Source organism: Microtus oregoni, unplaced genomic scaffold (genome assembly GCF_018167655.1).
Source record: "Microtus oregoni isolate MIOR12 unplaced genomic scaffold, Mior012 000007F_ref0000211, whole genome shotgun sequence".
Lineage (NCBI taxonomy): Eukaryota > Metazoa > Chordata > Mammalia > Rodentia > Cricetidae > Microtus > Microtus oregoni.
Window position 1 is genome coordinate 16,316,059 of NW_024543066.1, and position 26,605 is coordinate 16,342,663.

The 26,605-nt window shown below is 46.4% G+C and overlaps 1 protein-coding gene across 1 annotated transcript in view; it reads left to right on the forward strand.

Annotated features, from left to right (window-relative positions):
• The window catches only part of Tgfbrap1 (transforming growth factor beta receptor associated protein 1), a 46,752-nt gene extending 21,183 nt beyond the window's left edge, over nucleotides 1-25,569 (forward strand). Inside the window, exons 3-12 of the mRNA XM_041655798.1 lie at nucleotides 3,067-3,261; nucleotides 5,448-5,602; nucleotides 9,993-10,075; nucleotides 10,678-11,019; nucleotides 12,678-12,735; nucleotides 15,077-15,220; nucleotides 18,221-18,367; nucleotides 19,132-19,291; nucleotides 20,727-21,160; nucleotides 22,983-25,569. Of these exons, the coding sequence (XP_041511732.1) occupies nucleotides 3,067-3,261; nucleotides 5,448-5,602; nucleotides 9,993-10,075; nucleotides 10,678-11,019; nucleotides 12,678-12,735; nucleotides 15,077-15,220; nucleotides 18,221-18,367; nucleotides 19,132-19,291; nucleotides 20,727-21,160; nucleotides 22,983-23,159 (1,895 nt within the window). The 3' untranslated portion in view covers nucleotides 23,160-25,569. The remainder of the gene's footprint in view (nucleotides 1-3,066; nucleotides 3,262-5,447; nucleotides 5,603-9,992; nucleotides 10,076-10,677; nucleotides 11,020-12,677; nucleotides 12,736-15,076; nucleotides 15,221-18,220; nucleotides 18,368-19,131; nucleotides 19,292-20,726; nucleotides 21,161-22,982) is intronic.
• The last annotated feature ends 1,036 nt before the right edge of the window (nucleotides 25,570-26,605 follow it).

The following is a 26,605-nucleotide window of genomic DNA, read 5'->3' on the forward strand; positions in this document are numbered from 1 at the left end:
CTGTGTTAGAGTCTTAGTTGTTGGGGAATATTATGTTAAGGTGTGTTACTTTTATTTATCCTGCATTTGTTTAACTCTGTGAAGCTGTGATTCTTTGCTTGACTAGGACACCTGATGTTCTAATAAAGACCTGAACGGCCAATAGCGAGGCAGGAGAAAAGATAGGTGGGGCTGTCAGGCAGAGAGACTAGAAGGAGAAATCTGGGGGTGACACATGGGAGAAGGGAAGAAGTGACCAGAGAAGGAGGGGGACATCAGGGGCCACCCATCCAGCTACACAGCAATCCATGGATTAAGAGAAAGATTTACAGAAGTAAGAGAACGGGAAAAGCCCAGAGACAAAAGGTAGATGGGATAGCGTAAGTTAAGAAAATCTGGCAAGAAACAAGTCAAGCTAAGACCAGACATTTCTAAGTAAGAAGGCTGTGTGTGATTCATTTGGAAGCTGGGTGGCGGGCTCCCCTAAAGAACAAAAAGAGTAAACAACGTCATAGGACTGTTACATTTAGTCTCTGTGGTGACAGTGGAAAATGGGGGAGCCTCTAGGACAGTGGTTCTCAACCTTCCTAACGCCGTGACCCCTTAATCTAGTTCCTCATGTTGTCATGACCCCCAACCATAAAATTATTTTATTGCTACTTGATGACTATAATTTCATTCCTGCTATGAATTGTAATGTAAATATCCCTGTGAAAGTGGTTGCAGCCGGCAGGCTGAGAAGCACTTTCTAGGAGGTGGACTCTGGAGGAAATCTTAGGGTGGATGGACCTGGAGAAGGACTGAGAGGTCTGGGTTCTTCCCTCCCCACTTTTGTTTGTTTGCTTCCTGCTTCAGGAGGTAAGCGGCTTTGTCAAGCTCCTGCTGGAATGTGCTGTCTCAGCAGAGACCCAAAACAATGGGGCTCTTGGCCTCTCCTATACCTGCCTCCTCTCCCACCCCTGTTATTGCAGATGCCCTTGGATTGCTTCCTTTGCAAACAACTAAAGTTAAAATGGATTGACCCCTTGGTGAAAATATTCATCTTAGTAATCCCTAATATCAGTGCCTTATATACAGTATAGATAAACTCACAAGTCTTCTAAGGACAAAGGCTTTATAACAGTATGTTGAGTACAAAAAGCCATTTCTCTGTGTTATAGCATATTGTATCGACGTAAATAAATGCAAGGCTGATATTAAAGAATATATACAGTTTTAATGTTTAAATAAACTTACAGAATGAGGTTCCCGCGCAGCCGGTTCACAGGAGGCAGGAAAAGGGAGGAGCCGCCTCCCTCGCCCGATTTATTCATACGCATTCGCCCGAGGCAAACCGCCTCCTAAAGGGGCTGGCTTAACCCTACATCTTCCCCTTTTGTCTAAATAAGACAGAAATAAACCAAATATAACTATAAACAATAATAACAAATGATAAATATAACAAACAATATTGAGAACAAAAGTTTTGCTAGACATTCTATCTCAAGGAGTGTAAATAATGTAGAGAGTAACTACAATTAAATAATCTTTAACTCTATCAAAGATCTGAGAAGGGAATAAATATTATTTAACAAATGAGAGATATCCAAAATGTGCAACAAATGACAGAGACAACCGACTACCTGGGCAATCACCCAAAGTCTCGTTTGCAATGTTGAGTCAACCAATTTTGGCTAAGGCTTAACATAACTGACATACCATTATCAAATGCAAGGAACTTTCTTAGAATTATCCTACCTTGTCTTGGCAAGATAAGACAATCCTGTTTCATATCTTAGTCAGTAGTTGAGGTATGGGCTTTTCTTAACCCAAAGGCCAGTTCTGCCAAGAAGACAATCTCCCAGTGGAGTGTCTTTGGTGCTCAACGTTCTCTCGGGAGTAGAGTGGTGTTGCCAGGAGTAATTGTGTCTCGTAGGCACAGAATTCTAGGTTAGATTAAAGGCCATTTTCTACAGCTCTTTAAAGAGGCTGAAGATTATACTATCTATACTAAAAATAATCTCTATCTATCTAAAAGACCTGATTAACCTAAAAATAAATATGACAAACATATAATTTTCAATACCTATCTAATTTGAAAACTAAGAGAATAAACAACTGTGCAATATATGAAGACAATGATCTTCACCTGTAAACAATGTCATTACATATCAAATGTAAACAATGTTATTACATAAATAGTATCAGAGGTAGAAATTTACATTGTGATATGATAGATGTATCCATACAATATAAGCATACTCTTATATAAAAATAGAGGTAGGAACGTTCACATTCAATATTCAATATATCAATATACAAGAAACAGTACCAATATAATTTTCTAAAAACAGTAAGTCACAAATACCAATCATCCCATCAAACCAGTTAATCCCCCCCCTTTTTTTTAATATACCCCTAATTCCATACAATATCTCCCCATCCCCTCAACCCTAAACCAACCACTAAAAGATGTCCCTAACCCTGTGGGCAAACTCTGTTGGGAGAGGGGACGTCGTCCTCTTAGATTGCTTCTAGCTGACATGGGGGCGACGTTCTTCTTAGGGGCCCCTGTGAAAGCAAATGATGGTGTTCTTATAGCACATATACATTCTCAGTGATAAAGGGGTAAAACCAACTATCAGGGCTCAGACCTCACGCCAAAGCACAGCCAGCTTCTGAAAGACCTCGTAGTAGAGTGCGCGGCACATAGTAGGTGCTCAGGTTACATGTGGACCAAGTGTGTAAAAAAGAGCTTGATGCATAGAGGCAAACTAGGTGGCATGGAAGAAAACTTGCCACGCTTCCTGAGCGGTTTTCTTTCCATGTGGGGAACATGTCGCTTATACATGCGTACGTGAGTTCAGTGGAAATATTTTAAGATCTCATTTGTAATTAGAAGCAGACATGATAGGCATTCTGAATAGGGTAGTTCTCTTCATGGTGATAAGTCATGCATGGTTCTTTGCACATGAGGATATTCTGTTATTGTTTTGGAAATGCAAGCCCGTAGGAGAATTGAGTGAGTGAGTTACTTCTCACCCTGTCATTTCTGTGGCAAAGAATACCTCATAGTTATTTGAAGACATCTCTTTTCTATTTTTCTAGGCATGTTTGCCACCGTGGCCGGGATTTCCCAGCGTGCCCCTGTGCACTGGTCAGAGAATGTGATTGGGGCGGCTGTTTGCTTCCCCTATGTCATAGCACTCGATGACGAATTCATCACCGTTCACAGCATGCTGGATCAGCAGCAGAAACAGACCCTGCCCTTTAAAGAAGGCCACATCCTGCAGGACTTTGAAGGTACAACAGTAGAAATCTTAACAGCATTTTCATTCCAAACCTAGTGGTCTTTCTACCATAAATGATACTGGGGACGCATTAGGAGCTGCGCCTTATACTGAGAGAAGATACACAAACAGCTGGAGAAATGCCTTGTGGTTAAGCGCACTTGCTGCTCTTGCAGAGCATTGATTCTCAGTACACCAGGCTGCTCACAGTTATATGTGTGCACCTGTATGTGTGCATCACACACACACACAAAAGAATTAAATCTTGAAGAAGAAGAAGAAGAAGAAGAAGAAGAAGAAGAAGAAGAAGAAGACGACGACGATGACTATGACAGTCATTGCAAAGCAGTTTCTGTGCTTTAGGCACAGTAAGGTTAAGGGGATGGCAGGCATTTCAGTAAAGAGCCACAGCAGTGTAAGACTTGCCTGGAGATAGAATAGGCCCCCTGGGGAGTGCAAAAAGAGAACTGACTCCTGGAGAAACCAGGAGGGCTTCCTGAGGGTGATAATTAATGTCAGGATAGATAGGAGTCAGCCAAGCAGATATATGCAGAACTGTCTGTCAGAGAAAAGGGAGTATCTGAACAAGAGCTCCCACAAGTGAATCCTGGTATGTCTGTGTATATGGGGTGGGGGTGGGGCAGCAATGTGGGCACAGTTGGCAAGTGGCTGAAGTGCCGTGTGCATCAGTTTCACTTTCCCTCCATTCCATTTTGAACGTTTTAAAACGTTCAGAGAGATTGAATGAATAACCATAGTCCCTTCATCTAGACTGGAAGCTTCTTTGTGTTTTGCAGCATTGTTCTTAAGTCAATGGAAGACACTGACCTTCCTCAGCACAAACCTCCATAGTACCATCTCTTAGCCTGCCCATATTCATGTCCAATGAATGGCTTTGAGTATTTTTAATCTAGATTCATTCCTTGTACTTGTCATTTAAAGATCTTTTTATCCTCTAAATGTTGCCTTCCTGGCATCTGAGATTCTGGGGTATAACCTTAGTGAGAAGTGTAGCCCCCACCCCGACTGGGGTCAGGTCCAAGTAGGCACTGACTCACGAGTTGGAGTAACATCCCTTGGTACACACATAGACAGGCGGATGTTTTGGTCCTTTCATAGCGTTAGTCTAGAACTTCCATGCATACTCCTATTGGCTTTGAATCATCTCTAGATGATTTATACTATTTAAAGCCATGCAAATGCAATGTAAACAGTTGTTACTTCAGTTATTGTTTGGGAAATAAGGACAAAAACCAATCTACCCATGTTCAACTACAGACTTTCCCAAATATTTTCTATCCCTGGTGAGTTGAACCTACAGACTCAGAAGCTGTGGATGTGTAATCTGCAATACAGAGGCTGACCATATGCTCAGGTTGTGGGACTTTGAATATTGAGTGGTGCAGACTTGCACGGGGCTTACTGACATAGAGCAGACCAATGTTGCCTGCCTTTTATGGGAGCAGAGAGGCTCCTGGGAAGAGTGCCTCCAAGCAGATAGCCATAAAGCAAGGAAACCACTTTAGTTGAGGTACAGGAGACAGAAGGAATAAGTTAATTACTTCCAGTGAACAGGGACTGCTGAGTTAGGAGAAGGGTCAGAGTTTAGTTTGGAAATCCAGTGGAAGGAGCTAGCCTAGACAGCAGTCCTGATCTTCCACAGACTTCCTGTAGGGTTACAGTGATGGGCAAAGAGAGCTGGCAGGATGGTAGGGAAATCAGTAGTGAACAGAAAGACTCAGTGGTATATGGATGGACAGGAAGCATGGCATATTATCTCAGAGTTCAAAATATTGCATTACAATCTTAGTTTATGTATACAAACTTTGGAAGGAAAAGATCTTCGGTGAGCTTTTGGTGGTGTTCCATGATGGAGGTCTGTAGCTTCATTGGACTCTGTGTCATGTGTCTCCCCACAGGTATCTAAATCAATGGCTCTTTCATATAGAAAAGGGACAAAGAGCACAGTTGTTTCTTTAGCAATGTGACATTAAAGTTTGTCCTTCCCAACAGTTGTCAGTGTGGGTGGAAGAAAAGGGAGGCATCACACCATAATCTTGTTTGGAATGGTATGGAAAAGCCGGTGGGAGTGATTAGCAGATCAGATAAGGGCCGAGTATAAGGAAGGCAGTAATGCATTGTGGGAGGCAATGCTTTTCCCTTTCCAAATATGTTAATGTTTTTCTTCTCTTCCCTCAGGAAGAGTGATTGTTGCCACAAGTAAAGGAGTTTACATCTTGGTTCCATTACCTCTGGAAAAACAAATACAGGATCTGTTAGCAAGCCGAAGAGTGGAGGAGGCTTTGGTTTTAGCAAAAGGAGCCCGGAGGAACATTCCAAAAGACAAATTTCAGGTTGGTAATTAACTGGTCACAAGAATTTATGCCTGCAAGCCGCAAGTTAGAAAGCAGTCAGATTTAACTGCATGCATTGGACTCTGTCGACACAAGACCGCGTGCAGGACTTTTGTGCCTACCGTGCACCTTTTACCACACACCTCACCTGCCATAGGTAAGGAAGCAGGTTACAGAGCAGCGGAGCAGCTCTCCTAAGATCGCACAGCCAATCGTGGGAAGCTCAGCTTGTCAGTTTCTCACTTGATACACTAGACTATATTTGAAATCAATCTCTTCTTCAATCTCCTCCTAAAAGCGGTTATGAACCTGATCCTTCTAAACTGACTGAGTGAGGTCAGGTCATTAGTCTCTGATTTTAGAGTTTGTCTTTGTTGGGGCTCAATTAATTTTCGTGTGTGTCCTCTATGTAGACTATGTTTGGAGGTGGGGCCCATGCATCCAGGATACATGCAACCCAGTGCATTTATAGACCACACATTATCATGTCTCAGTGTCAAAAGGTTGGCTGCCCCACCCCAGCAGTCTGTCTTTTATCGTCTGTAGGCAGTGCTTTGCCCTCTATGTGGATGAAGTACCCACTCATTGCAGGAGCCCAGCCATTTCCTTAGACAATCTCAGCCTTCCGAGTCCAGGAATCACAGGCACAAATCACTGCATCTGGCCAGGAGAAAGCACGTAGTGCACTGAAGAAATGTTAGCTTAGAGTGTCATTGGTATAAATATAGCCACTATCAGTCCCATTCCCTAAAATTCCTACATTCAGGACACTCTACGTATTTGAGACTACTAAAACTTGTGAGCTGAACCTGGAGGCATAGACCTGTAAAACTAGCTACTTGGAAGCCTAAGGTAAGGGGGCCTCAAGTTCAAGGCTTGCCTGAGGTACAGAGTGAGTTCAAGCCAGTCTTGAAATTTAGGGTAACCTTGTGTCAAAGAAAAAGTGACATCACTTTCCTAGTGTGGGTAAGGTTTTGGGTTCCATCCCTAGTGCTGCGTTAGAGCAACAACAAAGCTCCACTCACACCCAAACCATGGTGCTGCATGGAACCTGTCCCTAACAGTCCTTAGAAACTAAAGCCAGTACGTTTTACCCATTATTGATTGCTGTGGCAGAAAAGGCATGTTTGGATGTGAGCTGCCTCAGAGAGCACAGGGCAGCTTCTGCCAGTGGATGAGAAGAGCATGTGTCGTACAGGTGGTTAACACTCAGAGGGTCTCCTCCCTGCTCCTAACTTGCTGAAGTGGCACTGAGCTATTCAGCAGGGGGCAGCAAAGGCAAAGGCACAAAGCTCTGACTGCTGGCATTCACACTACCTCATGTGTCCACACAGCCCAGGCAGGCAGGGGTGTGGCAGAGTGAAGAGGAGCTGTAGGGGCAGTGTGCAGCCATAGCATTGTGCCACAGTTGCTGTTGAAGGGGTGTCCTGTCCTTGTTCAAGCGCACCATTTGCACTGTGTTCAAATTATGTAGCATGTTCTTCTGGAAGTTTTCAGTGTTCTGTGTCTGAATTTCCCTTTTTGACTAAGAGCAAAGATGCATAGCCAATACCTGATGACATCATCACATGAGTTCTCCCACTCTCCAGCCTGCTTACATGGGGGTTTGTGCCTTTGCATCTGATCCCTGCCTTTTCCCTGTATTGCTGTGAATTCAACTCCCTTGTGTGGATGTTATTTTCCCTGAGCTATGTAAACAGCGCTCGCGCTCGCTCTCTCTCTCTCTCTCTCTCTCTCTCTCTCTCTCTCTCTGTGTGTGTGTGTGTGTGTGTGTGTGTGTGTGTGTGTGTGTGTCTGCAGTACCATGCACATGCCACTCTTTCAAGAGGTGCACCCCATCCTCTTCTCTGGACATATCTTCTATGCTCAGGCTGCCCCTGTGGAGCCTGTGTCTAACTCATACCTCCCACCCCAAGGCATCACATAATGAAGGTGAATGCACCAGCTCCAGTCTCATCTTTGGTCACAAGAAGGCCACGTAGTGCCCCTGCCTTCATGACCTCATCCAACCTTAACTGCACCTCCAAACACTGTTAACGTGAATTTGGGGGTAATTTTGAGTACTCATTCAAACTTCAGCATCCTTACTGATGGAGTTGGTAGTGGTTTTGTCTTCCTCCTGGGGTGGAGTGGGGGGACTTTCAGTTTGGTAGCCTCACGAAGATGCCGCTGTCACTGATTTCTCTGTAGCAAGCCTGGATATGGCTAGGAATTCCCCCACACCTGGTAGATCCTTTTAATCCTTTTTTGCTACAAGGATGACCCATTTTATTCCTACTTCCAGAAACAGAACTAGACGCTGGACGGCAGGGCTCTGCTTTCTGCTTATTGTTATAAGGTGGTACAGTAAATCCAGTTGTTAGGTCAGAAATGGTTGTTTCCAGAGAGGAAAGACAAAGGCAGATAGAGAGTGCTATTTAAACTGTTCACCCTCTCACCAGTTTAAGCAGTGTGCTGATCTCAGTGCCCCCGGAGGAACTGTTGCTCTTTAAAACCAAGGTGAGCTGGAGTGTAGCTCAGTAGTAAACACTCAGTAATTCAAATGAATTCACAGTTCACACACACACACACACACACACCACTGAAAAACCCTTTAAGTTTTATTTGAAAGTGCAAGATTGTTCTAAAACACAATAGAATGTATTGATGAGGTCTGGCTTTAGATCATAGCTCAGTCATTTATTACTTTAGCCACTTTGAAGTCAAAACTTATCTCTACGTAGAATTTCTCATATCTAAAATGGGGGCAGTGGGTGACTGATTTGTTCAATGAAAGTGGACCAGGGAATCCTTCAAATCAATAATCCCTGAATAAATAGTAGAGAATTGATAAGCTGGTGATTAGGTGCTTAGGTAAGTAGTAGGCATACCTTATGTTCAAGGCTTTCTTGGCATTCTAGGTTAGAAGAAGAATTAGTAGCAAAGGGAGCGATGAAATCCATCTTCAGCTGGGAGACAGTGCTAGGATGATGATTTGGCATACTTGGAACAAGCATTTCAGACAAACCTTAGCAGAACTCAGAAATGGGCTGTGAGAAAAAGGATGAAGGGACTGATTTTCCTCAGGTGTGCACAGGTGATTTGTTGGTTGATTGCTTTTTAAGAAAGGTTTTTTCTGTGTAGCTCTGGATGCCCTAGAACTCACTATGTAGACCAGGCTGGCCTCAAACCCAGAGATCTGCCGGCCTTTCCCTCCCAAGTGCTAGGATTGAAGGCATGTGACACCAGTGCCCGACTTTTGGTTATTTATTTTTAATGATTTATTTTATTTTCATTTTATGTACATTGGTATTTTGCATGTATGTATGTCTGTATGAAAGTGTTAGATCCCCTAGAACAGAAGTTACAGACAGTTATGAGCTGCCTTGTATGCTGGGAATTGCACCTGGGTCCTCTGGAAGAACAGGTAGTGCTCTTAACCACTGAGCCATCTCTCTAGACCAAGTGTGTGTGTTGTTATTGTTGGATGTTACAAGAATGGAAGAGTTCTGCAGATGAGTTAAGTTGGGTTGCAGTGCTCCATGCCCAGATGAGCTGGCAGTTTTACTACAAGAACTTTAGGCAGTCTGTTATTAAATGTGAGCAGAGCATCTCCAAGAGATAGGGCACACAGCACTTCCTCAGCTTCAGCTAAGAGGACTCATGTGGCTGTGTAGTACTTAAGTTTGACCAGCCTTGTGTCTGAGGGATGCTATGAGAAATGCTTCTGCAAAGTCACTTTCAGAAGACTGGGGTTGTTGATTTCCACCTGAGCAACCAGAGGCTGAAGCAGTCACAGAAGCCTAGTGGATTGAGAAGAGGGTGAAGCAGTACGTTAGGGGTTCATGGAATCGAATCTGTGACTATGTCTCAGTGTGGTGTGTGTGTGTGTGTGTGTGTGCGTGTGCGTGTGTATGCATGCATGTATGTATGTTCCTCTGCTCAGTAGAGCACTGCCCTGCATGCATGAGGCTCTGGGCTCCATCCTCAAGCACCACAAGAAGAAAGATTTGCATTTCTAATGAAGACTTACAGACTGTTTTCTTGGGTATTATTCCCTAAATTGCATAGTGTAAGAACTGTTTGTATTGGATTTACAGCTTGCTAAGTGTTACAGGTAAGCTAGACATGACATAAAAGCATGTAGGACGATATGCGTAGGTCTGTGGGATACAATGCTGTTTTATCTAAGGGACTTGAGCATATGTTGGTATCTTTGGGGCCCTGGAACGGTGCCTTTTCATTACTGAGGGATAAGTACATATATTCAGTACATTTTATTTTTTCTGTAACTAATAACGTGTCTCTATAGAAGAAGGTAAATTGGGTTGTGATTGACAAGTGCAGCCTACTCCTGTGGTGACGGTTGTAAGGCGTCCTCAGGAGAGAATTAACCCATGTTTTTTTACAGGTGATGTACAGGAGGGTTCTGCAGCAGGCAGGCTTTATACAGTTTGCACAGCTCCAGTTCCTGGAAGCCAAAGAGCTCTTCAGGTAATTTGAAGTGTTTGGTGGCAGCACTGTTACTCAGTGTCCCCTCTGCTGGGTACCTCCGTCATCTATGTGATGTCAGGGGGGTAGTTGTGGTCTGGCCAGATGGAGGTGTGTTGGGGCAGGACTGTTTGGTACATTGTAGGGTGCTCATTCCTGGATTCCAACTGCTAGATATTAGCAGTAGCACAAACCACGTTAGGATAAAATCCCTTATTTAAGAACCACTGAGCAACCTGTCTGGAGTTTAGTATCAGGAAGATGCTGGTTTCTGAAGGACCCTGTCCTGGCTCAGATTTATGTTACATTGTTTTTTGATGGTTCTTTCTTACTCAGGGAATCCCAGGGCTCATTGGGTTTTCCTCCCAGCTCAGGTACCTTGATGTTGCACTCCCCAGTCATCCGTTTCTGCTCCTCACTCTTGTCTCCTCTTTTTGGAACCATGTTTGATATGGTTTCATTGGCACTAGAGATTAGCATGGTCACTCAGTCACACTCACCCCCATTAACATGTGCCTCCAGGCACTGCCCTCCAGTGTTGTTTGTGTGCCTATGTGTACTCTCTCTCTCTTTTTGCTTCATTTAGTTTGACACTGTAATTGCAGAAGCAGCCAGCTGGATGTCCGGGAGCTGATCTCTCTCTACCCCTTCCTGTTGCCCACCTCCTCTTCCTTCACCCGGTCTCACCCTCCTCTTCATGAGTATGCAGACCTGAACCAACTGACCCAGGGTGACCAGGAGAAGATGGCCAAGTGCAAGCGCTTCCTCATGAGCTACCTGAATGAAGTTCGCAGCACAGAGGTAGCAAATGGCTGCAAGGAAGACGTCGACACGGCCCTGCTCAAGCTGTATGCAGAGGCTGACCATGACAGCCTGCTGGACCTCCTGGTCACTGAGAACTTCTGCCTGCTGACGGACAGTGCTGCCTGGCTGGAGAAGCACAAAAAGTGAGTGCTCTTAGCCCCATGTGCTAAAGCTTCCTGTCCAGTCCTCTTGCACTCCATGTGGCCCCCTCAAGGGGATACTCTGAAACTGACTCAGCCACCGTTGTGTTTGAGTTTTCAAGGGTCCAGGCAGTAACCACTAAGAAGTCATTGTGACAACAGTCATCAAATGGTCCTCAGATGATAACGTTCTCCTGAGCTATGGGACCTTGGAGGAATTCACTCCTATGCTTGTTCATGTTGGCGAGTCCAGTGTGAATTACCGTGAGCTTTGTTAGTAAATGCAGCAGTTGAAAAGGTCCTGTTGTCAGACTCGGACTCACCTTGAAGATGCTGCATGCTTGTAATAATAATGCAATCATGAATCTGATTGGTTAGATAGGGTCTAAAGCTTTAGCTTTAGCTTTCTGGGTCTTACTGATAATGGTTTGAACTGTTTTCATTATGCCTAACGGTTAGTAGGCAGCCCTAAATCCATGGGCAGTGAATGCCCAGTGACCAGCTTGCTTAGGACTGGTAGCTCCTTAGGGTTTTTATATGTGATTCTTAAAAAGATTATTTTCACTTTTTAATATCTATTGTGTAGATTTGTGCATGTGCGTGCAGGTGTCAACAGAAACCAAAAGAGGGTGTTAACGCCCTGGAACTGAAGTTAACAGATGCTGTGTGCTACCCAGCATAGCTACGGGGAACTGAACTTGGGTCCTCTGCTTAAGAGCCTAGCCATCTCTCTAGATCTCCTATGATTTTTGTTTAGAATTTAAAATGAAAAAGGACTCATGAAGATGTGGGGCCACCGAACCAGATCCCATTTGGTGTGGGCATCCTTGACAGTGTTAGCTCTTTCCATAGCTTGCAGCGAACACGTTATGGACTGGTGGTGTAGGTTGCATATCTCTTAACCAGAATACCTGGACAGAAGAATTTCCAAATTCAGAGTTTTTCAGATTTTTTTTTTTTGTATTCTTAAGCAGTTTTCTAATCTGAAACTTTAAGATCTTATTTTGTGTCAAGACCTGAACAGGCTAGAGAGAGGGCTCAGTGGATCAGTGGATAAAGTGTTGGCTCTATAAGCATGAGGCCTGGAACCTAGACTCCAGCAGCCACACGAAAGCTCGGCACATGTGGCAGCCCACCTGGGACCTGCTGGCTCCTAGACCACACGAGAGAGCCGACTTCACTGAACAGAGTGGAGGGTGATGGAGGAAATGACCTAGGCAAGGGGTGGCCTCCGTAGGAATGTGCCCCCCAAACACATGCAAACTCCACTTGGGATTACCCATGCAAGCACGCATGTGACCACACATACACACACAAACACCCTAAGCTTTTGGATCTCTAGTTTGCCCTTAAAGTTTCATGTTTTGGCGTGTTTCAGATTTCAGGTTTCAGATTAGTGCTCCTCAGCCTGTTGGGTTTCAAATCCAGAGTGCACACTGACACCTGGTGGCAGTGACTCGGGATGTTGTATCTATAAAAAGTCATGTTGCGTTCCCAGAGATTTTAAAGAGAGGTTCCAGCGGACACTTGAGTGTCTTGAGATGTGACTCTAAGGGGTCACCTGCTGAGTGGGAAGAAGACCGTGGACAGAGCATGAGCTGTGCATGTCCTAGGACGTGGGCCATGCCCTCGCTTATCCTTCCCATCCTTCTCTTTTCCAGGTATTTTGCACTAGGACTGCTCTATCATTACAATAAACAGGATGCCTCTGCAGTTCAGGTGAGTTCAGAAAGGCTTTCGTGGGCTAGCAAGGTGACTCGACAGGTAAGAGCACCTGCCGTTCAAGGCTTGACACCCTGAGTCTCAGCCCTTGAACCTCTGGTGTCGGGAGAACCAACATTCGAAAGTTATCCTCAGACCTCCACATGTGTACTGAGGCACACAGAACTTTCACATTTACACACACACACACACACACACACCATACATTTTTTAAAATGCATTTTAGTGTTGTTAAAAGGCCAATAACCTTTAATTTTGCATTACTTTTTAAGTCAGTAGAAACCACTTTTGTCTGATCTGACCTTTTCCACAGAGAGCAAACATAACACCATTTTCACAAGTGAGCTCCTTAGTAAGGGTTGACATCAAGTCTCCATTCTTGTTCCTGACAAACAGGCCAAGAAGTGATGTCTTTAAATCTCTGTAAAGAATATTCTGAAGCTTGAGTTTGGGAAAACTGAAGAAATGAAAAAAAGGCTGATTTCCTTTTTAACAGTGACAAGGGGCCCTGGAGAGATGGCTCGGTGACTAAGAGCAACTGCTGTTCTTCCAGAATCTGTTTCCGCACCCGCATTGGGCAGCTCCCAACGTCATAGCTCCAGATCCTAGGGACCGACCCCTCTTCTGGCCTCTGTGGGCGCTGCACACATGTGGCATCTGCACACAGACGTGTACATACACATCAATATGTATTTAGAAAATTGTCACATGGTATTGTACACATTTCTTGGATTTGGTGTCCATGCCACCATCTCTGCACCAGGAAACTTGGAGCTCGTCTGTTTTAGAGATTTAGTCACTCCAGTGAGCACAGATAACTAAGGATTTTTTTCTCTAACCGTATTTTAGTAACCCATATCTAACTTCCCCCTGCCCACCCTGTCCCTGACTTGTAACTGCTAATACCCATTGCTTTTCATGACTTTTATGAAATGAGCGTTAAATGTGTGATATTTTTGCTGAAACAGCAGGCATATGACATCACCTTAGAAAATGAGGGCAGCAGGTAACAGCTGCATTTGTAGTTTCTAGTAGTAAGAACAGCAGGCATTGCATTGCCAGTGAACTGGGCAGGTGCTTCCCATACAACACATTTTAGAGCCACAGTGATGAAGTTCCAGCTCTGTGGCGGGCTGCGATGTGAAGGCCAGCAGGGCTGTTGGGCCTCAGCTGAATGCCATTGATCTGTTAGCCTTGTCTCTTGGCTCTCACCTTGCAGCTTCCCATTGATCTTTGCAGAGATCTTCTCACACCCTGGGGAGATGTGCTCCCGTCTGCCCTGTGATGCCTCAGATTGCATTGGGTGCTAGTTTCCTCGGGAGACTTTTGTGTGACATCAGCTCCCTGGCTTTGGCTGTGCTTTCGTAAGTTTAGTCTGCAGCTACTTTGCTAAAATCACAATAACATAATTGCAGAGAGAAGAGAACAAGAAAATGAGTTTTCATCATCACATGCCTCAAGGCCAAGAACAGATTTGGATATTACAAACAAAGCGTTTATTTTTAAGACATGGTAGCAGCATCTTTAGATTACTGCACGTGTGTTATGATGATGTTAGCACACTATAGAGAAAGATTTGCATACTTGAATAATATGGAGTAAATATTCATAAGTGGCAAAAGTACCATAAAAAAGTCAATATTTTTCAGTGGACCTTTGATTCAGTTATTTAAGTGGTGAACTCAGGACCAAAAAAACTAGTACACACTAAGCATCCTAATCCGTTTTAATTGGGGGGGATCACCGCTATTTTGAATTGCAGATTATTTTAGATTTTGTAGTATTTGCATGTATAAAATGAAATGTCTTGGATGTAAGACCTGATCCTAAGCTAAATTTCACTGTGTCTTACACAAATAGCATGAAAGTAATTTATACAATACTTTTTATAAATCTGTGCTCAAAACCAATTTTGATGGTGTGGAATTTTCCACTTTTAGCATCATCTCACATTGGAAAATAATTATATTTTAGCACATTTGGGTTTTTAGATTTATTTCTCAAAGAAAAAAATTAAAACTGATCTAAGAATTTACACCCTTTGTTCAAAATGCTCAAGACCAGAATTGTTTTAGATTTCAGAGTTTTTGCGATTTTGAAGTAATACATGGGTAGAGAGAGCCGCCACAGCCAGCCACCCAGTCTGCAGGCCTGAAATGCAGGCTGCACTATCAACATGCTGGCCCGTGTTCAGATTCTAGACTCTCGTGTGAGTGATGCTTCAGCTATGTTTTTGAAAGTCTTAAGAGAGTAAGGAAACAAGGACTTTCTGAGATAGTTCTACAAGGTATTTAACATTCTAGATTTAAATTTTTTTTTGGTTTCTATTACTTTTCAGCTGTGGGTGAAGATTGTGAATGGGGACATCCAGGATTCCACACGCTCAGACCTGTATGAATACATCGTTGATTTTCTTACCTACTGCTTAGACCAAGAGCTGGTGTGGACCCATGCTGACTGGCTGTTGCAGAAAAGTGAGGAGGTTTGTGTTTCATAAATGCTTTCTCTTTGGAATGTCTGATAAAAGACACTAAAGCCCTAAACTGCGGCCAGACTTAGGTGCAAGGGTGGGGAGCTACATTCATCCCCCCCCCCCCCCCCCGCAGCCCCATTTTCTGTGTGCCATTTTAAATCCCTCCCTTTGAGCATGAGCAACTGCCACAGTCTGCTGCTGCTGCTGCTGCGGTCTGCAGAACCCTCTTTCTGTAGAGGCCCCTGGTAGAAATACAAAGAGCCTAGCCTGCGCATGCTCCCGGTGTTCCAAAAACACTCTACAGTTTCCTCTTCCCCTGCTGCGGAACAGAAGTCTGCGTTTTGTTGTCTGGGATGGGTGTAGACCTGCACAGCCTGGTCTTTTCCAAGTAGTCCCCAATCTGGGCCCCATCAGGAAGAACATCTTCCTCTTCTGTTTCCATCGCCCTTCTTAGAGGCTGTGACATGGAGGTGTGAAGTGGCGTGAAGACCTGGCTCATCTTGGAGGCTGGAACAGGACGATAGAGAAAAAACAACTGTTGGCTCTTGGCTGTAGAGCAGGGGTTCTCAGCCTTCCTAATGGTGCGACCCTTTGCTACAGCTCTTCATGTTGTGGGGACCCCAGCCATAGCATTTTGCTGCTACTTCATGACTATAATTTGATTGCTATTACGAATCATACTGTAAATATCTGATATGTGATCCTAAAGGGGTCATGGCCCACAGGTTAAAAACCACTGCTCCATAGCTAGGCAGCAGTGCTCAGAACAGAAGGACACAGGCCTCACTGAGACCCCACAGCTTACCCCCACAAAGGCAGCAAGCTTAACAGACCCATTTCCTTGCCCCCCTCCCCTCCTTGGAGAGACAAGGTCAGATAGACAGGTTCAAGGCTGAACTAAGCAGACTCCTCTGCTGTCCGTCCTACTTCCTGAACCAGGTCAGAGCCCTTATTCCTTGCATACTGAAACATTTAAAAATTACATTTATTTAATTTATGTGTATTTATGGACATATATGTACATACTGTGTGTGTGATGGTCAGAGGACAGCTGAGGTTCTCACCTTCCACCATGCATGTCCCAGGTATTGAACTCAGATATTCAAGCTTGGCAGCAAGTAAATTCCCTGCTGGGCTAGCTCACCAGCCCCGCCTTGTATAGTTTTTATTATATTCCTCCTTTCCCTCTACGCATGCCTACAGAACATACCAGCACATGTTCCAATGGTGTTGATACAGTGTCACTTAAAGGGTTAGGGCTTTTTCACTCACCAGGCAATCAGCCAAACTCACCGAGATTCTGTGCCACATGGTATCCCACCACTTGACCTCTGTCATCTTTTGAAGGATGGTTCACATATAGGGTTAACAGACCTTTTTTTTCTGGGTGGTGGTGGTGCACACCTTTAATCCCAGCACTCAGAAGGCAGAGGCGTGTGGATCTCTGTGAGTGCAACGCCAGCCTGGTCTACAGAGTGAGTTCCAGGACAGACAGCCAGGGCTACACAGAAAAAGCCTGTCTCGGAAACAAACAAACAAACAAACAACAATATAAACAAACAAACAAAAACCTCAAAAAAAAGAAAAAGAAGACTGAAGACAAAAAGAAAAACCAAACAAACAAATAGCAGACTTTTCAAGGTCATGTAGGCAAATAGTGCTGAGACACAAATCCAGAAGACTCGTAGCTGTGTTGTGTTTTTCGTGTTTGTGGTTCACAGGGTGTGGGGGTGTGTATGCAAACCTGTAGGCATACAATAGTACTTGCACGTGTAAGTGTACAAGGGAACCCAACAATGTGTAATGGCCTTCTCAGTATTTCCTTAGATGGCAGAATTGGCCCAGGGAGCTCCTCATGGCAGACATAGGAAGGCAGCCTGACAGTTGTTTAGGGACCACAGGCTCAGATGGTGGACTAGCCAAGTGCAGTAAATAATCTGCTAGCCAGACAATGTGTTCAGAGAAACAAGAGAACACTGTGTTTTCATACTTTCTGGATTTTGTTCCTTAAAGTTTGCAAGGGACAGTCTCTGTTTAGGATGGTCTCTGTTTAGGACAGTCTCTGTTTAGGACAGTCTCTGTTTAGGACGGTCTCTGTTTAGGACGGTCTCTGTTTAGGACGGTCTCTGTTTAGGGTAGTCTCTGTTTAGGACAGTCTCTGTTTAGGACAGTCTCTGTTTAGGACAGTCTCTGTTTAGGACAGTCTCTGTTTAGGACGGTCTCTGTTTAGGACAGTCTCTGTTTAGGACGGTCTCTGTTTAGGACAGTCTCTGTTTAGGGTAGTCTCTGTTTAGGACAGTCTCTGTTTAGGACAGTTAGGACAGTCTCTGTTTAGGACAGTCTCTGTTTAGGGTAGTCTCTGTTTAGGGTAGTCTCTGTTTAGGACAGTCTCTGTTTAGGACAGTCTCTGTTTAGGACAGTCTCTGTTTAGGACAGTCTCTGTTTAGGACAGTCTCTGTTTAGGACGGTCTCTGTTTAGGACAGTCTCTGTTTAGGACGGTCTCTGTTTAGGACAGTCTCTGTTTAGGGTAGTCTCTGTTTAGGACAGTCTCTGTTTAGGACAGTCTCTGTTTAGGACAGTCTCTGTTTAGGACAGTCTCTGTTTAGGACGGTCTCTGTTTAGGACAGTCTCTGTTTAGGACGGTCTCTGTTTAGGACGGTCTCTGTTTAGGACGGTCTTTCTAAACTATTGTCTGTTGCATGGTTGCCAAGGCCTATTACCAGTGACTGCTGTATTCCCTAGTTTCCAGCCATTCTAGAAGAAATCCCAGCAATGTGGGGATTATTTCAAAATGCCAGCCTCTTTCCTGTCTGCATTGTGTCCTTTGTTTGCTCTTTCTAGGGACTTCTTGCTAGATTGTTTTCTCCCATAGTTTTGAGCTAAGTGTGGCATATGAAAAGCTGCACCTGCTTAATACATTAGCATATTCTGCATGATTTTGGCCAACCCTCGAATGTTAAGTGACTAAAAGAAAGATGAAGAAAACTGAATTGCTGTTCTTTCTGCAGATTGGAGTTCAAGTATTCACCAAGAGACCTTTGGACGAGAAGCAGCAGGCTGGTTTTAATCCAGATGACATTATCAGTTGCCTTAAGAAGTACCCTAAAGCCCTGGTTAAATATCTGGAGCATCTTGTTATCGACAGGAGACTGCAGGTGAGTGCTCAGAGCCTGGACTTAAGGTCTCTGGCTGCGGTGTCTCTCACAACTTAGGAAAGGGAACCTGAGTGTCACTTTTCGGGCAGGCCACGTCTCCTGGTCACTCAGTCTGTGCTTGTTGACATCTGAGGGATGTGAGCCTTCGTGAAAGAGACCTAGAGGCTTAGAGCAGGATGTGTTTGTCTCTGTCTCATCGCCACCTCACTTCTCTTTTCTTTGTTGGTGTCCTCCAGGAAATGGGGGAAGCTACGTGATCTATAGGGTACTAAAGCCTTTGCCTCCCAGAATGAAAATGTGCTCCCCCGCCAAGTGTTAATCATCTTTCCAGCGTTATGATTAAGCCCCAAGCAATCAACTTCTGAAGAGCAGATGGTTCCTTGGCCCCACGGCTCTAGAGCTTTCAGTCTGTAATGGGTCGTCCCATTCTTTTGGATGAAGAATCTTGGCAGAAGAGGGCAAGGCAGGGCATTTGTTGAGGTCCCACTGCCCCTGCTGTGGTCCTACTCCTTCCCCTTGGCTCCAGTCCTTCCACATTGCACCCCCAGCGCCCAGTAGCATCCCATGGAGGCCAGGCCTTTAACAGTGGACTTTGGGGGCAATTCAGCTTTCAACTATAGCAACGTGACTGTAAACCTTCCCTCTGTGTTGGAGCTTCTGGGAGTCTTCCAGTGCTCTGACGGTGTCCTGACCACTGTGTTTGAGAACCTGCCGTGGCCTCCCTCATGTAAACGCTGTGTCTGGCTCATCCCTGACTTCTGCAGAAAGAAGAGTACCACACCCACCTGGCCATCCTCTACCTGGAGGAAGTGCTGCGGCAGAGGGTGGCCCCTGGCGGCAAGGACGAAGATGCCACTGAGGCGCAGACCAAACTCCGGAGGCTGCTCCAGAAGTCTGACTGCTACCGCGTCCATTTGTTGAAAGGTGAGGATAAGATTGCGTCCCAGTGAGAGTCTCTGGGGCTGGGGCTGGGGCAGGAAGCCATTGTCCCAGAGTACAACATTTGGGTCCCATAGGGTGCTTGCTTGAGCTCCTTTTTCTCAGCTGTCCTGATGAGTTTTGGATTGAGCTTTAAAGCACACGATTCAGGTCCTTCTGATGACTTCAGTACCTTCACCACTCAGTATCTCTGGGGTATTGGACCCCAAGGAATCTCAAGATCTGCAGTACTCAAGCTCTGAAGGGAAATGTCATAGTCTGAGCATAGACTCTGTGTAACTCACACCTTACCTTTGTACCTTTGTCTGTGCTGTAAGTATGGCAGCTTCTTAGTAATTATTTCCTGACTCTCACTCTGAGGAGAGTGGTGATGCATGTGTGCTGTGGTGTCTGGCTGCTGCTACTGCACTTGACACAGGCTATCCAGGCAGCCCTTTACCCCCAGGCTGGTAATATCTACCTCAGGCATCAGGCCTGGGGAGCAGCCCAGAGTGACCAAGCTACAGATACCAGTGCCTATCATTTGCTATTAACCTTGGCCCTCAGTTGTCCTGGGAATATCCCATTGCAGCAGGGAATATCTTCTGTCGTCCCCTATTTCACAGCCCACAGGGGAGCAAAGTGATCTCGGTAGTGAGACTCAGCCCATCAGCCCACTAAGAGAGAGCCTTGATCAAGACTGGCACTGCCCCTGGGCTGTGTCATTTTTTGGAAGCTTAACTGTAGGGGGAGCAAAGAAACGTTTTTCTTTCTGTTCTGCAAACTCGTTGGATGCAGATAATACAATTAGGAATTAAAAAAAAAAAATACCGTGAACCCATGTTCCTTTCAGTTGAAATAAAGGAGTTGAACATGGATTTTTTTAGTAAAGTGGATATTTGGATTTTATCCATGGGTTCTGCATCTGCAGATTTAACCAACTGTGATTTGAAAGTATTTCCCCCCTAAATACCATAACCTTATAGTCAGCTGCATTTAAATCCTCCAGGGGTGATCTCAAGTATAATAGTGTTAGTTACTTGAAAATAGTACAGGGGATTTGGGGCTCTTCCTGGGAGGGTCTTGACTCTCATTCCCCTGAAGACACAGAGGAAGGAACAGTTGTTCCCCTGTGTGTTAGTCATGAGATTTCATACTAGAAAGACAGAGTGATGCTATGGTACCTACAGACCAGGAGCCCGGGCTCCGGTGATGCTTAGGGCCCATTAGAGAGCAGACACACCCACTGGTTCATTTCCTGAGTGTTAGCAGCAGAGTCTGTCTTTGGTTTTTCTAAGATTCTGAGTCACCAGGGGAAAATCCAAGGAGCCACCTCCATCAGCCATCTAGGTGGCAGTATTTAGCAATGTCTAGGTAGAACAAGCAGGTGAGCTCAGCCAGCCAGCCCAGTCTGTTACTGAGTGCCAATTTTGTCTGACAGAGAAGATCCAGGGTGCTGGCCTGCCCATGGAAAGCGCCATCCTCCACGGGAAGCTGGGTGAGCACGAGAAAGCCCTGCATATCCTGGTGCACGAGATGGGGGACTTCTCTGCAGCTGAGGACTACTGCCTCTGGGGCTCCGAGGGTCAGGACGCAGCCTGCCGTCAGCGCCTTTTCCACACACTGCTTGCCATGTACCTCCATGCGGGCCCCTCTGCCCATGCGCTGACTGTGGCCGCTGTGGACTTGCTGAACCATCACGCCAGGGAGTTTGATGCCACCCAGGTCCTGCAGCTGCTGCCTGACACCTGGTCGGTGCAACTTCTCTGCCCGTTCCTCACAGGAGCTATGAGGGACAGCATCCATGCCAGGAGGACCACACAGGTGGCTCTTGGCCTGGCCAGATCAGAAAACCTGACTTACAGGTATGATAAGGTGAGTGCCTAGCCCTTGTGCCAGCTTGCTTCTCTGCGAGCCCTTGTTGCTTGAGAGGTGAGTCTTTAACCTATGAGAACGTGGTCTTCGTTAGTTCTTATTTCCTCTACACGTATTGATTGCTCCCACCAAGATACGGAGATCTATATGGGCAGAGGCAGAGACTGCGCTGGCAGGCAGCATCAGTGAGGCGTCTTCCATTTGGACACCAGTAGTCGTGAGAGTGTGTGGAAGCTGCATGTGCTCCCTCACTGTAAGTCCAGCACTCGGGAGGCTGGGGCAGGAAAACCGTCAGGACCTCAAGGTTAACCTGTGGTGCAAAGAAAGTTTCAAACCCGTTTGGGCTCCAGTGCAAGACCCTGACTGAAAACAAACAAAACCAAACCAGGGAGAATGTGTAGGGAAGGTGAGTCGTGTCCGAACAGTGATGCTCCCCAGACACATTCTTTACGCCTTTGGAGCACTTTATAGCATTACACGTGGTGTCTTCTGCTGTCCTCTCTGTTGCACAGAGGAGAAAACTGAGCCTTGTGACAGTTACATGGAAGAGCCCTAGACCAGTTCAGAAACCCACATTCTCTTCGCCAAGATGAAGTCCTTTTCTGGAAACCCCATGTGGCTGGCTAGAAGAGCAGAGTCATTTCTTGTCCCACACATGGGTCTTCCTTGAGACCCTGTGGCCCGGGGTATTTAGTCTCAGCTCTGCCTAACTCCTTCTGGCTTCCCAGCACATGTCCTGGCCTTAGTTGCCTGGCCATGTAGCATGCTGTCTTACCTCCTCTCCTTTGCACGTGCTGACCCTACACCCTGCAGTATTTTACCTTTTCTTCATGAACACCCAGGCAGCGTTTGGCAGATCTGTTTTTCTCTACCTCAAAGCCTTAATTAAGCTTTAAGTCTTTTGCCTACCCCACACCCCTTGTGTGTGCACTGATAACTTCCTCTTTTCCATTTAGATTTTGAGGGCAGGGACTTTTATTAGTGTTCCCCTAGTGCCTATCCTGGTAGGCTGCAGGACTGCATGGTGAGGGCACTAGTTCGTGCAGGAGAATCCCGAGTTGCTGCTTGCCCCTGTCGGTGGTCCAACTTGCCCAGACTGACAGCGACTGTATAGAAAAACCTTAGCATGTGCAACTCAAGTCTAAATTATCAGACTAGAGTCAATATTGACAGGTACTGTTTCTTACTGACTTCCAGAAAATGAAACTGTGATGTGGGAATGTGTCACTAATCAACTGCGGGGCTGTGACCAAATCCCTGATTAGGGTTCTGCTTTTTATTTGCAAGTGAGCATCCCCCTTGGTCCCCTCAGCTCTGATAGTCGTGACTTTGTGGCAGGCAGACAGTGCTTTGAGAATGCTGAAGGGAAGAGTTTGTGTAGAAATTTCCAGATACACAGTGGTTATTTTAAGAAAACTAACTGCTGAGGCTGGAGAGATAGATGGCTCAGATATTAAGAGTGTTTACTGTTCTTGCAGGGGACTTGGGCTCAGTTCCCAGCACCCACATAACTGCTCACAGCTCCAGTCCCGGGATTCTGATGACCTTTTCTGGCTTCTGCAGGCATGTGATGCATGGAAACCCATGCAGGCACACACACATACATGGGAAAAGGAATAAATAAGTGTCGAAGAATAAAAGGAAGGCAGCTCTGCTGCTTTCTCTGCTTGCTCATTAAGAATAGCTCTGCTCATTTCCATTTCTCACGTCCCATGTCAAGAAGTTGATGGACACAATCCTGTGGGCAGTCGTAGTCCGCTATAGACTGTGCATCCATTTGCCCTGACTCATCAGCTTCCTCACGATTGCTTTCTGTTTGCAGGTGAAGCTGAAGGGAAGTGCAGTCTGGCTCTCAGACAAAAAGCTCTGCGAACTCTGCCAGAACCCTTTTGGTGAGCCTGTGTTTGTCAGATACCCAAATGGAGGGCTCGTGCACACCCACTGTGCTGCCAGCAGACACACGACCCCCAGCTCACCCAGCCCTGGCACTCGGACTTGAAAAAGCATGGTTCCAGGCTGCAAAGGGGATTCTGGGTTCTTTTCCAAACCTGCTTTGTGCCAGCCAGAACAAAGGGAAGGCATCTGGGTGCCAGGGAACTGCCAGCCCTGGGAAATGAGGGCACCGCAGCATTGATTGTTCCTCGTGTGAATGTAAGGAAAAGGCCTGACACCTCGAGACTAGCGACAGGCCAGAGGCTCCCCGTCCAGGAGGTTACAGTCCTTCAAAGCACAAGCCAACTTTGAAAAGCAGGTGGTGGAGCCTGGGCGATCCCGACATAGCTGGGGCCAGGGAAGGAGCTCAGCTCCACCTGGCTCAGGCCAGCGTCCAGGAAGCAGAGTCCTGAGGTGGGCGCCTTGCCTTCTGGGGAGGTGCACTCTTGACATGGGCTCTGCATCTGCTGCTAACGTGGACACAGTGTCTGTTCTTCCCATCCTGCTGTCAACCTCGGGAAGCCACTGCCCCGTCATGGAAGCACTCACTTGGTGTAAAGGCCTATGCTCTGACTGCCTAGCACATGGACATCGATCCAGGAACATAAGCTTGAAGCAGGCAGGATGGTGAAGTGACTCAGTGGGCAAAGGCCCTGGCCACCAAGCCTGAAAACCTAAATTCAGTCCCCAGATCTTACATATGGAAGGAGAGAACCAACTCCCACAGGCTGTCCTGCCTACACACACACACACACACACACACACACACACACACACACACACTAGAAGAGAAAAAAAGAAAAAGAGGTCAAAGTGGAAGCTGCTTTGCCCATCCTGAAGATTGCAACTAAGGGGGCCAGGTTGTGTGATGGCCCAGAAACAGGTTCGTTTCCATCCACTTGATTGGAAACACCCTGATGGAGATCTGCAACTAAATATTTTTATTTGAATTCATATCATCTTTGTCGTTTTCTCTCACTTGGAATTTCCTCAGCTGTTTTCATTACAGAGATCTCTTTCCTCGTTAAAATGTACCTCCTACTGAATGCTTGGGAAACTCAAAGGGAAATGTGCTGAGTGGCCGGTGAGCCTTCGGGAGGGGCTGGCATTGGCCTCTGCCCTGTAGCCGGCAACCAGCAGAGCGGCTCGCCCCGTTCTCCCCACAGGTGTTTCTGCAGGACCTCAGGAGGCAGTCTGGCCAGGCCACATGATCTGCCAGCACTTTCTATGCCTGCCTGAGCTTTCCGGAACCCGCAGAGGAAGGGTCTCCTCCGTGACCAGCTGGACTTGGGGTTTCTGCGTCCTGCAGCAGACAGGCTGCAGCTCTTGCCATTTCACTGCCCTCTTCCAAGTCACCCGGTCACCCCAGGAAGCTGGCTTTATGAGGACCTCAGGGTAGACAGCACAGCCTCCACTATGACACGTGAAAAACAGCATCTCCTGGGCTGACGGGATGGCCCAGAACACACCCTCCCTCCGCCTGCCCGAGCTCCCCTCACTGTCCAGTCTTTACAGAATGCTCCTGTACTTACAATGATCACTGTATTTCTTTTCCTTTGGGGGTTCTGAGCAAGCCAGGAAGTAAAAGCGTCTGTCACTGTTCAGGGGACTGACACCCCTTTCCCTGCGTGTGTCGAGTGTCTGAGAATAAATGAAGTCTCCTTGCAGCTCCAGTGTCCCAAGGATGACTGAGGACACTTCTCACTGCTTGTCATTATACGCAACGAATTGGCGTTACAATTCTCAAAGCACGAGTTACCCCATGAGCAGCACTGTTGTCCCTTCCCAAACTGGGTAAGATCTCGGAAGGGGCTGTGTCTGCTCACTCCTAACCTGGAGACACTAGCCTCTTCTCTGAGTGTTGATTGACAAAGTCGAGCAGTCCAACCCCCACCCAACCCTTTACCGTAAACAGTTCTCCAAGGCGGAGAATCACCTCATCTGTTACAAGTCCCGTTCCCTCACCGTCCTCACTCTCCCGAGGGCCGCTTCTCAACCCCCTTTTTAAAGATGAATCCATGGTCCTATCACAGCCCGTGACTGTCCACTGAGTGGTTCAGTGACAGCTGGATTCGGGCTTGTTCCTCCCTTTAGGCTCCGCAGCCGTCCTGGTTGGAGCTGCATGGGCTGAGATGGGTTCACCTTCATATCTGCGGGTGGGACTGTTTCGTTGGGGGAACCGTTTATCTGCTGTTGCCTGCCAGGTGCCACCTAAGCTTTGGGCACTGGGTGTGAGAACAGAGCAGAGAGGGGCTTCCTGAGCCGTGCTGGACGCTCCCGAAGCACAGAGAAGTGGGCACTGGGTCCCGCTGCCACAGGGCACCTGTTACACAACTGGGCAGTCCTTGCTTTCTGCTTGCTCTCCCATAGGAACCTCTGTCCTCACAGCTTCCTTTGCCTCCTAATGGGTCCCAAATCCACACAATGTACAAATGTAAACTTGTTGATTTTATTAAAATTCTTCTAATTCTTTGTTCCTTTTTTGTCATTTTTTTAAAAATAAAAGTCACCTTACTAAAGTGCTGGTCTCCACATAGGCCGCCTCGTTGGGAGGAGTTCTAGAGTCCAGCTGCACTTTTCCTTTTCCCTGTGCCCATGGAGGTGCCTGCAGCTGGCCTGGAAGGGCCGAGGTATGGAAGGGCACAGACAGCATTGCTCCAGGTCCAGAGAGAGCCCCTCCCTGCCTCCGAGGGCCTGAAGCAGAGTGGTGGAGCGGACCGTCCTCTCGCCTCCATCATCCCTGCCCTGAAGTGGTACACAGGCGTGCGTGCACCAAGTGTTTTCAGATCAGCCCCCCTCCCTGCAGTGGTCACAGCAGGTCGTTGGGCAATCCTGTTGGATGTCTGTGCATCATGGGTCTGTGCATCATGGGTACTGCTCCATCCCTGAGCAAACGGGACTACAGGCATCTTTTGGACTCTTCTAACCTTCCTCTGTCATGTAGTCAGGTAAACCTCACATCCGTGGAGTGAGGCAAGCTGTCAAGGCTCATATTTCAAGCAGAAAACTGGGGGACGTGGTAATTTTAGTTTGGCACCTGTCCAGCAAGATGACCACCTTACCCCCCCCCACACACACACACGTGAAAATTCTCTTGTCTGGCACTTCACCAAGCAAGGAGACCCCTCTCCCCCCAATAAAACTAGCCCAGGTTTTACTGTTGTTCCAATTACCATGGGTGCTGCTTCCAGAGACGTGAAGCCACAGCTGGGATCATCTTTTTTATTTTACACACGGGTACCCTAGCGTCTATTAGCATATTAAATAACAATAAAGCAAGAGATGGTGCAGGCTAAACTGGAGGCTGGAAAGAAGAGGCTACATTCCACCGAGGTGTGGACCTACTACAAAGATAAGAGACAAGGCTAAATGGCAGAGAGAGTAAACTGTCCTAAATATGTCTTGTGGAGGCAAAGACTGGCGTCTGCCTCGGTTAAATGGACCGTTACTTGTGTTAGGAGCAATTAGAGATTAACTAATACCCCATTTGCTCCTAGCGGATCTGTCAACCTA